This window comes from Periplaneta americana, chromosome 16 (genome assembly GCF_040183065.1).
Source record: "Periplaneta americana isolate PAMFEO1 chromosome 16, P.americana_PAMFEO1_priV1, whole genome shotgun sequence".
Classification (NCBI taxonomy): Eukaryota; Metazoa; Arthropoda; class Insecta; order Blattodea; family Blattidae; genus Periplaneta; species Periplaneta americana.
The window spans coordinates 164,455,605-164,474,497 of record NC_091132.1 but is presented as its reverse complement, the minus strand read 5'-3'; the positions used below and the strand labels follow the sequence as shown (position 1 = coordinate 164,474,497).

The following is an 18,893-nucleotide window of genomic DNA, read 5'->3' as shown; positions in this document are numbered from 1 at the left end:
AACCCATCAAGTGTTTTACGTGTTAGAACAAAGGGAGAATACACATAAAGGAAAACAAGCAGAGAAATCTGAAGATGCTGTGACGGGAACTAACTTCATAAGGGAGGAATAGGACGAGGAGAAGGATGATATCTATGTCTGTTACGCGAGTTAATGTTACATTGTAACATAGTTTGAGTACATTTAAACTTTTACTATAGTCTGTTACATTATATACAGTCACGAAGCTCAATACATAGTAAATATGCATTCATATATGCTAACCACTAGGATCGCTACTATCGCCTCATCACAGACAATGCGAAATAGTATCTGCACAGTCTATTGTTCCTAGTATCCTCATAAACTGAAGCTTTGTGAGTTCGTGACTGTATATACTAGACTGTGCTTTTACTTTCTGCGTGGTTGATACTCGCTAGTTCTCTCATTTTAGCATTTTCTGCCACTTTTAATAGTCAGTTTCTGACTTTTCCTCATTGGGTGTTGGCGTCACTGTTCTTACGCAAACTACTGTCACGCCTGCCTTGATCATACCATTCTGAAAGATTCGATCGATTAAAGTTTCAATATTATCCCAATTACTTTGTACTCAATTGATATTGAACGTGGCAAATGCTATAGACTGTTAGCAATTCATTGTATTCTTCCACAAAGGTAGATGTATATTGTTACACTGTATTTTGTATAACCATAAGTTGCATGATTTATTCTTCACAATCCGACTTCAATCTGCTTTGTGGTGCACATCTGCTCAAAGTGGAGAAATGGAGCAATGGATTTCATTCTGTGATTCGTATATCAAAATTGAACTCAGACTTCATTTGAAACTATTATGCTATGCTATCAATGCACACTATTGTTTTATTATAATATGTCGGTGGAAAATAATGATAATCATTTATTGCATCCACTGATGATATGGGACATGTCCAGGGTTGCCAGATTTTAGATCTACCAAGGAGGGCTCCTTTTCCATCATGTACAATACTTACGTGTTGTCTTAAAGAATGAATGTGGGCAAAGTTGAAATTTTTATGACTGGACAAAAAAAAATTATCCCTTCATGTGCAGTTGAAACTAATAATTTGAATCTCAAAATTGTAATTTGGTGAAAGAGCGTTGAGCGACTTCCGCCGATTTTGGAATAGATACCGATGCACTTGAACTGCCAACATAGAAAACAAAAAATCACACTCAATCGCTTTCACCTTCATCTTGATGGGATATTAAAAGCCTAAACTAACCTAACCTAAATGCATCGGTGTCTATTCCAAAATCGGCGGAAGTCGCTCACCGCTCGTTTAACCCATTTGAATATTTATTAATTGATTACAGTGCCATAAAATTGATTGATTCCTATAGTCATGTTTATTTTAGGACTTAACATATTACCGCTCTAAACCCATCATTTAACATACAGAATACATTTTCAAAGTTTATATACGTATTTTATCACTGCACTGTTGCATTTTCGATGAGCTTTTTCCCATTCTCTGTGCTGTGGATTTCTGATGAACGTGTCTTTTTAAATGTTTATAAATATATTCGCCATTGAAGTCACTGTCACAAACCTACGCTAGCCTAAATATTAGCTTTTTCCAATTTGCAAACCTACTTTGTTAAGAAAATTAATTCAAATTTAATGTAAGTATTTAAGCCTAGAAGAAAATAGGTACTAGATAACGATAAAGTTATAAACCGTAACTGATGTTAATTTTCTAATCGAGGGATTTTTGCGTCCCGTCTCGAATCGAAGTATGACTCGGGATTTTTATATGAAAATCGGGACATGTCCCTTCAAATCGGACATCTGGCAACCCTGAACATGTCATGTTTACAAACTAATAATTAATTATATAATACACATAAAGTAATAGCTATAATTAAATAATTAAAATCAACACAAATACAAATATACAAAACTTGGGACTTAATTGTAAAAAACTACAGGTCAGGTCGATTTCGGCTATAAGGTCCGTTTGCAGTACGTCTTGAAGTTAGTACCTGAGACAGAGAAATTCCAAGAATTCATCAACGCTATAGAAGCAGTGGTGTAACAGCAAAGTGAATAAGGTTCGTTTAAATCTTTGGAGGACAGATATTTCTTTCAGGTAACAAGGCAAGCAGTTATACATTTTAAGACCAGTATGAATAAAACTATATTTAAGTTATATAATGTGGTATTAAAGGAAGTGTTGTGAATATCATTTTTCTTCGTATGATAAGAATGGATGTCTTCATTTTTTGGGAATTGGTCTAAATTAGCTTTTATATAGTATACTAAAGTTTAAAAAATACATGTACATGGTAGAGGGAGAATGCCCAGAATTATAAAGTACTCGCTACAGCTATAGGAGGGGAACAATTTAGTAAACTCCGTTTGTCTGCGCATGCGTCAATCTTAAAAAGTGACACAATTCACGTCCTTCCTAATTGTCAGCCCTTAATGGAAAGAAGCGTTACTTACGTAAACTTGCAATAAAGCAGAATATTTTCGCATTGTTTATACTTAATAATAATAATAATAATAATAATAATAATAATAATAATAATAATAATAAGTCATGTTCTATATGGTTGTGAAACTTGGACTCTCGCTTTGAGAGAGGAACAGAGATTAAGGGTGTTTGAGAAGGCTAAGAGGGATGAAGTTACAGGAGAATGGAGAAAGTTACACAAAGCAGAACTGCACGCTTTGTATTCTTCACTGGACATAATTAGGAGTATTAAATCCACACGTTTAAGATGGGCAGGGCATGTGGCATGTATGGGCGAATCCAGAAATGCATATAGAGTGTTAATTGAGAGGCCGGAGGGAAAAAGACCTTTGGGGAGGCCGAGACGTAGAGGGGAGGATAATATTAAAATGGATTTGAGGGAGGTGGGATGCGGTAATAGAGACTGGATTAATCTTGCACAGGATACGTACCAATGGCGGGCTTATGTGAGGGCGACAATAAACCTCCAGGTTCCTTAAAAGCCATTTGTAAGTAAGTAAATAATAACTCAAAAAGTAGTAGTCAAATTCTAATAAAGAAAAAACCATGTTCAAGAGTATTGTTTGCAGTTTTTTTTTTAAGATATTGGAGTAACCGTCACATAACAAATGTAAGACTTCTTAATAGAGGTTTGTTTTATGCTACTGTAGTATGGGAATATATGTTTTTGAAGTATAAACTTTTTTTCTTGAATAAATAGTGGGTAGTTGCAGTGAATGAAATTATCTAAATAGATATTACCGTATGTTGAAAAAAACGCCATGTTATTAGAATGGGTCAACAAGATATCATCACTTGTAAAGTTTATGTCTGACTGTTCGCGGTCCGTCAAGTAGCGCGTACTTAAACATTATTTAGCGTCATAACCCAATCATGCTCTAAAATAAGCACTTATTGTTTTGATTGGTTTCATTTATTTATAGGGACAGACTAAAATGTTTAGTCGGTTGTCTCCTGTCTTTTCAATTGGATTTTTATAACAAATTCTGTCCCCACATAATGTTTGTGTCGCCACCTTTTCGCATAATATGGAAAAGACAAATGGAAGAAATGTGTTGAGCACGTTAAAAATAAGAAAGAACCAGGGGCGAATGCTAGTCACGAAAGTTAGGCTTGCTCTTTTATTCATAGGGGAAGATGGGAGGATATAATAATTCATAATTAATAAAAATAATCAGACCCACATAAATAATTTATTTTATAATTATGAAATCATTTTGAGTTATGGATCATATTCGCTTATCAACTGTAGAAGTTCGATATGATATAACAAACATGGCCAACAAAAGTTTATTTAGTTTTTTTTCGACCCTGCCAACCAATGCATATTGTTGTATTGAGCTGCACTGAACGAGCGCACATATTCTCTATAATGACTGTCTTCTCTTGAATAGTCCTTCGGGAAAATGGATTCAATAATAAGGTTTCAATAACACACAATTCCGAACTCATTGCAATACTTCAAATTAATGTTTAAGAATTAATAATACATGCACAGCACATTCCCGCTGTCAATACTGCTCTGTGTAACGTTAAATAGTCCCTGAGTGGTGTAGATCTCGGACCAGAGCTTCAAACAGCACATAACAGAAGCATGTGCGCCTAGGACGGACTAAGAAGGAAGGCACTTGCGCGCGCATCATATTCTCGCTATTTCTACATCTTTCCTCTAGCTCCGAGAAACGAGCAAGCGTTGCGATACTTGCGGTGTGCAAACCTGCGGATGGTATTACGCCTATACAATGTTCCAAAAATCAAAATAAATTTTAATGTACGTAATCCCATTTTGAGAAATATACATTCTACGAAAATATTGGGCTTGCGCAGCAAGCATAGCATGCCCTAAGAAATCGCCCCTGGAAAGAACAATATTTTTCTAGTGCTAATGTAATAGACAGTGTAACTGACAGAATAAGTTCGTTAGTTGAATGTTTAACTAATAAGAGTGATGCATCAGATGACTTGTCAATCAGTAGCGACAATGGTTCAGATTAATGGAAGGAAACTCCGCATTCAATGAAGTGGTAAGGTTTAGTAAACTCCCATAACGGAGTTTTGCCAATTGTGAACGTATAGTTCTTTGATTGATTTGTACTACTGACGTAATAGCTCTTTTCTGTAATTTGAATATAGTTTTGGCAATTGGTGAATTACCCCAAAACATTACCCATACGTTATAACTGAATGGAAGTACGCATGATATATAGGGTGTATCAAAAGGTAAGGCAATCCTTTAGGAGGTGATATTGGATACGATTTGCTGCAGAAATGTTAATATAATTTTTCCGAATTCTTCCCCGTTTTTTTGACTGGCAAGAAGATACATTTTCTCATGAATGTGACACTCTGTGGACTGTGGCCAACGGAAAGACAGGCTATGGCCCGACGTCACATTTTTAGTCATGACATGGCCAACATTGAACAAGTTTATGTATAAATGCAAGTTTAACAGGAGTTCAATATAGCAATAGCAATATAGCAATGTTTTTTACAACTTAGAACAAGTATTTATATTAGGCGATTGTCAATATGGCCATGACTGGACCATGATAATCACGTGACGCCAATTCGTGCCGAAGCCTGTCTTTCTCGTTAGCCACGCTGTGGACCCATTTAGTATTTTATTTCCGGTAATTAATCATGGTAAGTACATGGATAAGCATAACCTACTCTGATATTTCATTAATGTCCCTCAGAACAAAATATCTTCTACTCTCACATACATAACAATTCAGCGTGCATCCAATCTTGCATTGCAAGTTCCATACTGCTTGTTGTTGTATCTCCACTGGAGTTGTATGAATCTTTGCGAATAGATCCTATTTTATTTGTTATCTCAACTATAGACATGTTGCTTCTGTGATATGAAGTCTGGCGACTGCGCTGGCCAAGAAACTAGACCATTGCTAATCACTACCAGTTGAAGAAACCGGATGTAGGCTATAAAAATACAGTACACTCATCAAAGCAGTGCATACTTATCAAAATAAAACGAAAAATGGGTCTATAGAGTATAATAGTGAAATGTACATTAATCATCGTGCAACTCGAAAACTGATATGAATTCGGTAAAATGGTATTAACATTTTTTGCAGCAAATCAGATCCTCTATTAACTCCTCAAAAATTGACCTAACCTTTTGATACACGCTGTATAATAAGAGTAGATTCTAATGATGTAACTCGTTTCAACAATCGTAAAGTAAAAATATTTCTGACAACTTCAGTCTTCAATTCTCCGAATTTGTTTGTAAGGTAAATACTGTAACAATCCTAGAATCAACATGGCCATCTGTGCTAGTTTTTGTTGTGTTTACGTGCGTGCGTGTGCTGCGGAGGTTGGAATTTTTATTGCACATGCTAGTAAGTATATTCAAATAGCTGACAAATTGCATGTCAATTTCCGTTTCCGCTAAACTGGAGAATTAGCTACGGTAGCTTTCAACCGTTCTGTTATGGTTACGTCCAAATGGAACTAAATACAGAATGTCGCCAACATAAGGCCATGACGTTATCCTGTGACGTCGTTAAAAGGAGAAATTTGTATATATTTTTTCTCGCTCTACCTCCTTCATTCTCAACATTACTGAGGGATATCACCACTGCTAGCGATAAGTTAGGTAGGGTTTGTTGAGCTGATACCAACGAGTTAGAAGAGAAATATTGTAGAGTGGCCATTGGGCCTCCATGTTTGAAGAAAATTGAAAGTGCGCCTGCCATCAAAATTTCGTTGCCATAAATCAGTTACACTGAAGTGTAAAAACCTAAGTGTTTCATCAAACTGTAGTAATATAATATAATAGTATAATAGTAATATAATCTAAAATACAGAACCTATGTAGGCTAAATTTAAAACACTTGAGCTATCCTGGAGGGAAAGCTTAAAAGAATATTCTAACAGAGCAGAATTGTTATGTACATACGACAAGAGTTTCAAGAAATATACTGAAGCGTGGAAGAGAGGGGGTTTGGGTGTATTAGTGACACTCCTATGCAATTATGAGTATATATTTAATTGTTTGTTTGTTTATTAATTAATTAATTTATTTATTTACTTACTTTATATATTTGTTTACTTATTTACTTAGTTACTTACTTAGTTATTATTTACTTATTATTTACTTATTGACTTATTTATTCATTTATTTACTTACTTACTTCCGTGAACCATACCTTTTTTCTTTATTTTGTTGTTATAATTTACTGTAAGATCTTACCACATTTTCATTTTCTTTCAGTGTATTCAGAACACCACTGTTATACTCCATATACTTCGACTTGTCTAGAGGAGTCAATTATTTAAGAATATAGTCGCAAATTTGACTACCACTATTTCGATTGTCTTTTGTTTCACATGGCTTACTAAGGCCTGGTGACTAGTGGCCAGCGTAATCGATGTTGCTCCACCATGCGTATTATCCAGTTCCTAAGTTTCTTATTTTTTTTTTCAGTCACGATGGACGTGATCAAGATGGAATGTGAGATCGACCCTCTGACAATAGAAAGAAGTAATGAAACTGATGCAGCAGAGGAGAATTCTTTATCTCAGGTAGTTTATATTGAGAGTAATTAGTGATTACAATGCTGGGTAACTTTCGATGTTGGACCTCGGACTCATTTCACTGGCATTATCATCTTCATCTCATTCAGACGCTAAATAACCTAGAGATTGATAAATCGTCGTAAAATAACCTACTAAAAAAAAGTGTTTACAATATTTATTGGTAAATATCCAGAATAACTGCTGCTGTCCTTTCGAGAAAAAAATACATTCCAAAAACCCCCGATTTGTACTCCAAAAATGAAAATGCTAAGAAAAAATGAGCGGAAAACGTTAACATTTGGAATAAGTTAAAACAATCTAAAAACTTCCAACTTTCGCAAGTAAATTAAAAACAAAACTTCGCAAAAACAAAACGGAAAAAAAACTTTAAATGTAGACAACATCAGAGTTACATTTCAAGGTGTAACTAGCGCTGAGATAGTTCCAGTGATTTCTGAAGTGAAAATCATTGAATTTATAAGGGAATTCTTTTTGTGGAGATGCAGTTGATCATTTATGCAAGGCATAATAAAAGCCTAAACTAACCAAATCTAACCTGTTACAGATTCGTCTATGCAAAGTGTATAAGCGGAGTATGAAGGGAAATACTTCAGCGCTAGTTTAGCACATTTCAGTTTATAATAACGTTCAACTTAACACTCCTAAGCTAAATAGTCTAACCCAGTGATGTCAAAGCAAGCGCATTTTTCTGACCTAGACGTCGTGTGCGGGCAGCAAGCGCTAAGTATGGAAAGAGAAAGGGTTGTGTATATGAATAAGCAACCTGTTGGATTAAGAAAACAGTGGTGCACAAACTTCAAACGGAACGTGAAATTTTATGTCGTTATTTTTATATGGCTTCTTTCTGTTTAATATTATCTATATTGTCTGTAAAACAAAAGTACTAACACTGATTTCTTAATATTGCACTTGTTTTTTAAATCTTAATAACATAATAGAGAGTTAAGAAGGAATATTCACTTAAATTCCATAGTAGTATAATATTAGGCCTATACTGTATTAAGTGGATGAAACACATCATTCATAAAGAAAGTGATATTCCAAAGAAAGAGATTGAGTATGACATGATAAGTTGGAATTTATATTGATGGTATCTTTAGCCTTACAAAAGTAATCAATAAACTAATCAAAACAATATTACAGTACAAAGCAAAGTTACCTAGGTACTGTATCTGTTTTAAGTGTAACTAATATTACATAACAAAACTCTTATCTCATTATGCTTTTAAGATGATATTTGTGAGCAACTTCCTATCATCAGAATATTAAATTATTTTCTCAAAATCTGCTGACATTTTTACAACACATGGGCACGTATCTTTTGCATATGATGTAACAGTAGTTGCTTTGTTAATTCATTTCCTTACAATTTCCATGCAAATATTTTCAAAATTTTCAATATACTATCTTCAGTAATACGTATATACGGTATAGTAGATTTACGAAAACATTTTATAAGGCTACTAAATAAATAGGCCTATACCTGAAAATTTCACTTTTCTATACGAAAAGTTGAGAAAATATTTCTTTTGAATAAAAATATCAAACTTGTGAAAAATGAGCATTAAAATTAAAACTTACATTCTTATAATGTACTTACACTTCTCAGGCAAATCTAAAAATTAACATGGATACAGTTTTAATAAGTTCTCTTCCCTTTATCTATTGAATCAGTGCTGGCCATCCCTGAATATAGCTCGACCAAGCTGCATATACCACCTCTTTCGTCTGTCTCTTTCCTTTCCACTGTAAAGTGCTCAGGCTCTCCTGGGCTCTAAAGTGCGTGCTTGCTCCTGTGGGCGTCAATTGACATGCCTGGTCTAACCGAATCTATGTCAACGACGAAACAGCACAGTAAATAGCAAACTACGATCACTTACCTCACATTAATGAAGACCTGGATAAATTTCTTCAGTTTCCATGAAAAAATAATGCATGCATTCACGATGATCTGGATATGCCCTGCTGAACATTAACTCTGCTAAATATCCGATATCCGTAAATGCAATCTCCACACAAACCATAATCACAAGACGAACTACACGCTCTTCTTCTTCGTTGTATTTTTGGCCTCAGGCTCAATTTAAGGGGGCACTGAACTGAATAATAGGTATATAATGGCCTAAAAATGTGATTTTTGGATTTTTACATTAAGAAATTCTGAATATTGTTGTGAATCATTTCACCAAGTTTCATTTGCGTATCCCATTTCTACCGCCATTTTTAAAGTCGTGAGGTATCTATTCTACTCTCTTCATTTCAAAATTACTGTGGTTTTCATCAATTTTCTAACTGTTTATTTGCGCATTGAGACAGAGAGTCTTGTTCAGATAGTACACATATCATGTGTCCAACTTCTAGAGTTTGAGATATATGTAGCATGCATTTAAACTTTGGTGTCTATTTCCTCGGTGTACTTTTTTTTTTACACATTCACTTCTTCATTGACATATTGTTCTGAATTTTTTTCTGTTGTTTCAGTGTATTTGAATATTTGAAAATTGGCATTCAGTTTTGTGTAGTGTAAGGTGTGATTGGATGTAAAATTTTTTAATTCCCTAATATGGATGATGTTTTTTTTTTCTTTTTTTTTTTTTTTAATTTTGAAATGATTAAATTTCACAGTTTTTATAAATCGAACTTGAGCAAACTAAATTCCAGTTATGTTTCACCATGCAAAAATCTACGTTGAAAAAGGAGAATATTAAGAAATTTGTGAAATTGTAGCACAAGATAGGAATTACGTATATAGATATCAAAATATTAACATAAAATTAAAGTTATTGCTGATATTACTTACACTACAGCTTTGAAAATTTGCATGCATATACTAAGTAATGCCCAGAACTAGTAGGCAAAAATTAATTTATTTATCTTTCACAGTTTAAAAATTACCAATAATTCAGTTTGGTCCTCCCTCAATGGTCCCATGTCGCCAGCTAAATTCTCTAATACAGGTTTTTTTTTTCCCCCGATCTTTGATAACGATTTTTGAATGACGTCATGTGCATAAGGAGTCACACGACAACTGAACTGTGGTCAGAGGTGACACACCAGTAGTTAGTAATTTGATAGTCAGAGTGCATGGTGTCTCACTGCAGAATGCCCAAGAAAATCGAGCCTTTTTGGGAGGGTTGCATTAAGAGCCTTCCCGATGGCAAGTCAGTGTGAAAATGAATATGACAGCGATTGAGAGCAGGATTTTCAAGCAGTGTGCTGGTAATCTCTTGTTAGTAACGTGAGTACTGGTGACTGAGAAGTTACGTAACGGAGGAAGTACAGTAGAACCTCTATTATCCGTGGTAATGAAGGGGGTGGACAGAACGGTTAAACGAAAAAATCGGATAATCCGTACCATAATAGTACATTATGCAACGAGCCCATAATGGTAGTAATTAAGACGCGAGTATTTTATGAAACGAGCGCAAGCGAGTTTCATAATTTTCATACGAGCGTCTTAATTACCATTATAGTCAAGTTTCATACGACTTTTTATGCTCGACCATATTTCTAACTTTAAATTATTCATAAGTATTCATGTTATTCTTATCTGAGGAGCGGAACTGACCTTATGCAATACCTCGTAAATTGTGAGATGTGCGCAGACACGAAAGTATTGATTTTTTCCGAGAAACAAATGTCGACATTGACCTTGATATAATCTAGAGAGTAAAATAAACATAAATCTTGATATAACTTTGAAATTGAATTAGGCATTGAACAACGAGATGACAAATTGAATTTATTTGAATAGTATTTACAATTAACGCTAATTATTATAGTAACAGAACTGACTTTATTTGAAATATAGGTGATTTATTGTCCAATTGGTGAAATGAATTTGCGGGAATGTGCTTTGTGAAAGGCTGGAAGATGACAGTGAATTGATGTTAATTTCTGTGTTGTTTTTTTCGACAGAGTTCAATATTGTATTTGAGATTTAAATTTTATTTTGGATCGATTCTTCAACATAACCTTCTGCGACAGTATTGGATTTCCAGCCTCCATGACGTTTCAATGTTGTGATGTCGCTGCCAGCGTCTACTAAAATTGCTGCAGAACTCCTGCGAAAACAGTTGTCTTTCGATTGCATATCCGAGAATAATCGATACTTGCGCTTTCATATTGTTACAATGGTATTTTCTGATTGGTAGAACATCTGAACTTTAATGAATAGGTGTACTTTAATGAGGTCCATTAAAGGGCTGCTACCAGGTGTATAATTACTACATTTAGGCATGGTAGAGCATAAAATATGTTTATAAAATAATTGCATAATACACAATCTCGTAATTTCCTTCGTGGCCTTGTGTTTATCGTGCTATGTAGTGGATCAGAAGTTTATTAAATTAAAAGCTCGGATGTAAATGATGGGTTCTTAAGCACCAAGGGTTGATGGTTGTTGGTTGATGGTTGATGATTGTCTGTGGAAAGATAGGAATACTTGAAACCTCATGTTGTAGATTTACATACTTCGTATACTTTATCCTTGGTTTTTTTTATTCATGTAAGTCGCGTACAGTTGCAACGCCAGTCTTCTACTCTGAAGCACCATTAGCCACAGTTTCTTCTTTCCCAAACCTCTCAATTACTTGTAATTTTTTTTCGATAATTAACACAATACGTTTTCTTTTGACAGCTGTGGAAGACATTATTTTTGCATATAAGTTTACAGTATGGCCACTCGAATAGTAAGGATAAGGACTGAATTGTACACGGGTTTGTGGAAATTCTTGGGGTAATTTCTTTGGAAGCAGATAGTGATTATTTTATAAGTAATTATTTCTGTTGCCAACAGCCAAGCATTTCTACTACATACTTTGTACTAAGAGTAAAGGCTTGTACCTTCTGTAGAAAAAACTATGTAGGAACATAACATACAATACTTCATATATTTTTCTGCAGCAAAAAGAAAATAGAAGCTAGAAAAAAGTCGGATAATCCGACAATCGGTTAATAGGGTGACGGATAATCGGGGTTCTACTGTATAAACGAAGTTACATCGCGAAATGTGTGCATTTTTTTACGATTTGTTCGTTTTACTGTTTTTGAGTCCATATTCCATTAACACAAGTTAAGCATTCTGCACGGTGTCTTTCAAATCCCTATGTTTTATTTTCTGACTAGAAATCGCAGCATATTCACCTCCATTACGACGCACCTCTCATTGTAAACGTAATTTACTAAACAATTTTTCTTACTGCAAAATATATCGCTGTAAAATTCTTTCACTTTCAATTCGAGCTCCGCAAAAACTCCGTTACGAATTCAACGATTTTCACTTCAGAATGACCAAACGTGCTCTAGTTTCTCCAGGATTTATTTTCCGAATTCGTTCGCATAAAATGCTGAGAAATGAAGAACGTAGACTTGTCGACCATCCTCAAAGTCAGAATATTTCCTAAATAATTTATAATCAATAAATGAATAAATATATGTTCGGAATATAAATTATATATTTGCTATCATGTGTCAGTTATCTATGTTACCTTGTTGACTAGTTAATTAACACTTGAAACTATAATATATCTATATATATAATTCGAACTGGTAATGGAAATTACGGCAAAACGGCTGAACGGATTTTAATAAATGACCCGTCATTTTGAAGCTTGGAATCCAAAATTTTTCAGAAAAATAGTAGTTTTCAGTGAAATGTCAATTTTTCTACATCATTTTTCTATTTTCCAAAATCCATCGGTTGTCAGTTTTGAGAAATAATGGCTTTTCAGAATAAAACAAAACACAGACACACTACAATAAACAATATCCCACGAAGGATACGACATATTTAGAGTTCAGATAGCTCAGATTCTCTGACATCATAATACCAATATGTCGATCTTCATTTGTGTAACTTTTTCAGAGTGTTTCTGTAATATTGGTTATTAAAAACTTCAAAATTTACTAAAAGAAATTTACAGGTCAGATTCTCTGGTGTGTAATTTTCTGAGTACAGCTGTCTGTGTGTTGGATATTAAAAACTACAAAACTTAAGAATGTTTGATGACATTATTACCAATAAAAATGAAATATTATTATAGTGAATGCCATGATGTGAATATTTGTAACTTATTATACTAGATTCATGCTTTATTGATGATATGAAAGTGAAAGCTTTTGGGGCTATATAAGTAGGCGTAGAGAATATCATTTCTATAATATGTACTGAGTGACGGCTATATAGTCTATACAAAACTTAAATAAGATAATACTGTTATTAAAAATGAAATGTCCACACCTGTGGAGTAACGGTCAGCGCGTCTGGCCGCGAAACCAGGTGGCCCGGGTTCGATTCCCGGTCGGGGCAAGTTACCTGGTTGAGGTTTTTTCCGGGGTTTTCCCTCAACCCAATACGAGCAAATGCTGGGTAACTTTCGGTGCTGGACCCCGGACTCATTTCACCGGCATTATCACTTTCAATTCATTCAGACGCTAAATAACCTAGATGTTGATATAGCGTCGTAAAATAACTCAATAAAATAAAAAAAAAATTAAAAAAAATGAAGTATTTTTATAGTTATTAGTCAAGTGGTATATGTCTTTTCCATATATTTAATGAAACTCAAGAACTGAAGATGTATAGGTTTAATAAAAAATATTTAGCACAAAGAAAACCATTCAGAGGGATATGTTTCATTATTATGGAAGCAAATAACTTCCAAAATGTCTGGTATTCTTCAATGGAAATAATTTTGAAAAATTTTCATTGGAACTTCTAACGAAGTTAGTTTGCAGCATTTGCTGCACAAGCCACTAGTAATTTTTATTCCGAAGTACTATATTGTTAAAAGTTGTGTATTCAAGATGTATAAATATATGTATATACTTGGTACCTATATTTACATGATGGTGGAATGACTGCAGTGTACAATAAAGAATTTAATGTAGCCAAGATGTGATACGAACAATTAATAACACTGACATTAATTTTTTAAAAATCTCTCGCATTTTTTAGTTGTTCTTTTCATTTGATAACCTTCGAATGTGATTCACAAGTGTGTATGGAGTGAATTATGATTAGCTACTATAATGAAATATCTTACTTAAACTTTGAAGAAGACATATACAGTTAAATCAGATACATTGTATTCGGTGTTGATATATTGTAAATAAGTGCGTAGGTATGTATTCCTTTTTTAAATTGGGATATCGTGAAATCTTGTGTAGTTATTATTTTCGTGATAATTTTGTTTATGTCGTCTTTACGTCGGCAGTATTGTAAAGGCATTGCAGTAATGTGATGTCATCGTGTGCTAAACTTTACGAAAATAAAGAGATATCCTAATGTAAAGAATGACAAAATGTCTCGTTTTACTACAGGAATGGAATCTTGTGGATCAGGACATGACTGGCGTAAAGGTGGAATATGTGGATCAGAGCCATGATCTCATATCTGAAGTAAAATTTGAGGACGATCCGGATCCAAATTCGTTCCTTGTGGTGAAACATGAACCAGAGGTGAGTGAAGCACAAGGAATGTACTGTGTTTTCTTCTTCCAGTGTTTATCTTGTATTTTGATTGGCTTATACACTACCTCTTTGGTCTATGACAGAGACAGAAAAAATCTCATCACTATTTGCTATTGTAGGTTATGTCTTCTTGCAGAGAAGTCTAATGTTTAACTGTTTTCTCTCTTATGGCCGGTTTGTCCAAGTAATGTTTAATTTGGCTTAACAAATGTTAAATTAACAGCTGGTTTATTTTTAACGTTTTGTTAAGATTTTTTTCATTTTTCCAACATAATTTTGTTTAAAATAACCAACACTTAACTTTAACTGTCGTTAATACTATTCTAACTACTCAACAGCAGTTGGTAATGATTTTGCATATATAAGACAACTTCTTATTGGCTGATATTATTATTTAAATTCTGTACTGTAGAGTATGTCATGAAACATGTGTAAAATCGTAACCTGTTACAGTAGCCATGATTCATACAGTACAGAGAGTTGATAAATGAAAGTTGCATTGACTACTATTGAATAATAATAATTATTATAAGTATGGTTATATTTTATAATGCTAAATATGAATTTCTGTTTAGAAAAACTCAGCATTATTACCACCAGGTGACAATAATTACACGAATGTGTGTGTAGTCAACTGTACACAAAACCCCAAGGAGAATTCCGTATCATATAAAATTCTCTAATTCAGGTCCATGTATAAATTATATGTAATTTAGTCCTAAAGAAGCAATTGCTGCTGAAACATTTTATTATTTACTCACTGCGTATTTTGAAGCACTATTGACATCGACTATAGTTGAAGAGCCAGTAACATAGAATCTAGAGTTAATAGTAGCTGGTGAATTGGAACAAGTGGCCTATTTCTGTTTGTAGGATATTCAAATCTGACTTCAATTTCTTGCCACGTTGAGACCGCACATTTCCTCAATATTAAATGGATAATAGCTCAGCATCGAAATAAGCGTCAGTATGATAATCAGTTGACTTATAAAGATTATCTTCCCTATATTAATATTCCAAAATATCTTTTAAATTATATATTACCAGTCTTATGGCCAGTTTCAGAAAGCTGCATTAAGGTTTTAATGATTCATTAATTTATTTACTGGTTCATTAAATCAATTTTATATCTCACCAAGCATCTTTAGCCTAACGAACCAGTAAAACTATCATTAAATTTAGTAATAGAAATTTCCGTCTTTAAATTGTTAATTATTCATTAGTTGCAATATAAATTGTGGAACGTTTTGACGCAGAATTGTTACATCTGGAACTGCTCGAAAATTAAGAGTCCAATGGAGATAATGTTAACCATTTAAAAACCGATCATTTTGAAAATTTGAATGACACAAAAATTCACAAAAGATACCGCGTCACGAAGATCGTGGTACAGGTACTCAAAATTTTAGAAGAAACTGATCATGGGTTAGAATATCATAAAAACGGCTGAGACAAAGCTGAAACTAGTCAACTAAGTAGCATACAACTGAGTTTTATTTTAAGACATGAAAGTGATTATTATAACTACATACCGGTACCTAAGAAATATTAGTAAATTAATACATAATATGCATTCAAACATAACAAAACTTAATTGATATATTAACTTTCATTTATTAGAATTATATTATAGCTAGCGGTAAGATAGCACTGGCTTTGAAACAGAAGCGAATGAGCTGGATTCTTGGAATTTATAATCGTTTTCTTTCCAATGGAAATTTAATTTTCCACCAGGATAATCACCCCGCGCACACCGCCATAAACGTTCAAAGACGGTTCCCGGAAAAGCATGAAAATGAGGAGGATTGACAAATATCGAGACATCCCACCTCAAAATCCAGATCAGTTCTGGGATCAAGTTCTGGCTACCTGGAAAGATTTCGCTAAGGACCAGAACTATTTCCGCGATCTGGTGGACTCAATGCCCCAAAAATGCCAGGCAGTGATAGACACCGGTGGCATGTGGATGAAGTATTAGATCCGCATGTGTATTTATTTTATTTTTCTTTAATTTGTTTGTTTATCTTTGTTTTATTTCGGGAAGAAAATTGATCTCCCAAGAGTTTTTTAAATTCTCCTAGTGGAGCCAGAGTTGAAAAATAACTCGTTCCAGTACACAAAATTAAAAAAATGAAGAAAGGTAACATGTATAAAAATTAGTTACGTTAATAAAAAAAAAGTTATCGCCGAGAATCGAACACGGGCCCCTGGGATGGCAATCCAACTCGCTACAGACTACTCCATCGAAGAGTCATGACGTAACTAGCGCGACGAGGCACATATAGCTGCTCAGCTTGAAGTCTACGGAGACAGCGCACATATAAACGTACTCGTGTAAATATTTTAATGTTCATTACTAGCTAATGTTTAATTTGGATTGGTTTACTGAAGCTTGGTGAAACCGGCCCTTACTCTAAACATTCCTCAAAGAGAAACATAACATGTTATTTTCACAACTTTTGTCTGAACAGCTGTGGTGTTATCCGCCATGTTTAACTGTTTGTTAAATGAGTTAACGGCCTGAAATCCTACATTTAAAGTTAACAAACGGTTAAGAATCTGTTAAGCCAAACTGGTGTTGAACAAATGGAAAAACTGTATTTAACAAACTGTTGAAGGTTTAATAGTCGTTAAGTGTTCTAACAATACTTGGACAAACCGGCCCTTAATGTTTTAAATTTAAAAACTGAATTGATTACTACACTTGCTCTTATTGGTTGTCATACTATACATTCCCACAGTGTGTTTGTTAATATGTTGTGCTTAAGGACACGACTTCTTTTTATTGTCTCTGTGCTTTTGTCTAGAATTCTCAATACTTCTACAATTTCAAATAAGTAATTTTTGTTTTAGTCGTACAGGTCTACATACAAAAATTATCGCTATGACTTTATAAAGATTTAGACTGTATTTTGACATTTTCGTAAATAGCATTAGTAAAGATTTAGGCTGTATTTAAAAATTTTCGTAATTACACTACCTAATAAGGCGACGATATTGAAATGATCAGATTATTTAAGAATACGTACATGTAGGGTGACCAAATTCACATTGATAGAAAAGAGGACACAAAGCTTCAAAAAGGAGGACATTGTTCCAAAAAAGGGACAAAATATGTACTTAGATTTAGGCTGAGGACTATGGTATACTATAAATTATGTCAATATCTGTTTTCTTACTAAATATTTACAATAAAGATTTAGGATTATATCATACTTAAAAGTATGTTAATATTACAAAAATAATTATAATAAAACTTATTAATAATGCTTTACATATGAAAGTCAAGGGAACTGTAATTATTAAAGAGGACAGAAAATATTTACATTTAGCCTTTGGCCTATATTATACTTAAAATTATGTCAATATCTATTTTATTACAGTATACTTATGATAAAACTTAATAATATAAACTGATTTTACAGTTAACTACATATGAAAGCCAAGGGAACTATAATTATTAACAAAATACATAAAAAGACCGCACAGTATGTAAATTTAATATTACTTTTTGTGCAAAGAGAGTTATGATCGTTGGCAAAGAGTATATTTTGTCAATGGTGCTGTCACCTACAGGAAAATATACTTGAAAAAGACATCAAATCAGATAATTTCAAAATGTCTGGCATACAAGTTACGAAAAGGAGGATATTTCTCGATTTTTTAAAAATCCGCCCAGACCCCGGACAAAGACCTAAAAATTGGGTCATGTCTGCACAAAAGACGACGTCTGGTCACCCTACGTACATGGTCCAATTAAATTTTACATTTTCTATGAAACTCTTCATTAAGATCCTTGGCGCTGAAGTACATAGAAGAAAATTATCGCAGAGGTCATTGTGGGTAACTGAATCCGTGGATACCGATTCCTCAAGTAAGGGGGGATTACTGTATATGATAAGTTAAAAAGAAGGACTTCAATGAAATTCCATTACCGTGAATTACAATCCTGCTACAATACATTGTATATCTGTTAGATAACTAAGGATTATTCTTAAAAACATTCTTAAAAAGAATGAACATCACTGTCACAGAAAAATTCAAAATACGACATTACTTTTACCCACCCAACATCAGTAATATACCCTAAAATGGGAACGAAGTATTCAAAGTATGACGTCTATTTACCCACTTAATTGGCCCAAAAATTGGAACAAAGTATGTTTAGGTGAAACAAATATCGTTTTCATTTCATAAAGCTGTAATATGCTAAAAATTGAAGGAAATATACATGGAAAATTGTAATTATAGTGTGTCTTATCATAAGTTATAGTGAATACATTATCACTTTTGGTAGTATTTTAGGAACTACATTAATTTCTTTCAATATGTTTGTAAGCATGAACAGTGACTTTGTGA

At 33.7% G+C, this 18,893-nt stretch overlaps 1 protein-coding gene across 1 annotated transcript in view; it reads left to right on the top strand.

Annotated features, from left to right (window-relative positions):
• The first annotated feature begins 495 nt into the window (after positions 1-495).
• The window catches only part of LOC138691749 (zinc finger protein 678-like), a 36,427-nt gene continuing 18,029 nt past the window's right edge, over positions 496-18,893 (top strand). Inside the window, exons 1-3 of the mRNA XM_069814086.1 lie at positions 496-654; positions 6,949-7,046; positions 14,385-14,522. Coding sequence (XP_069670187.1) covers positions 6,954-7,046; positions 14,385-14,522 — 231 coding nt within the window. The 5' untranslated portion in view covers positions 496-654; positions 6,949-6,953. The remainder of the gene's footprint in view (positions 655-6,948; positions 7,047-14,384; positions 14,523-18,893) is intronic.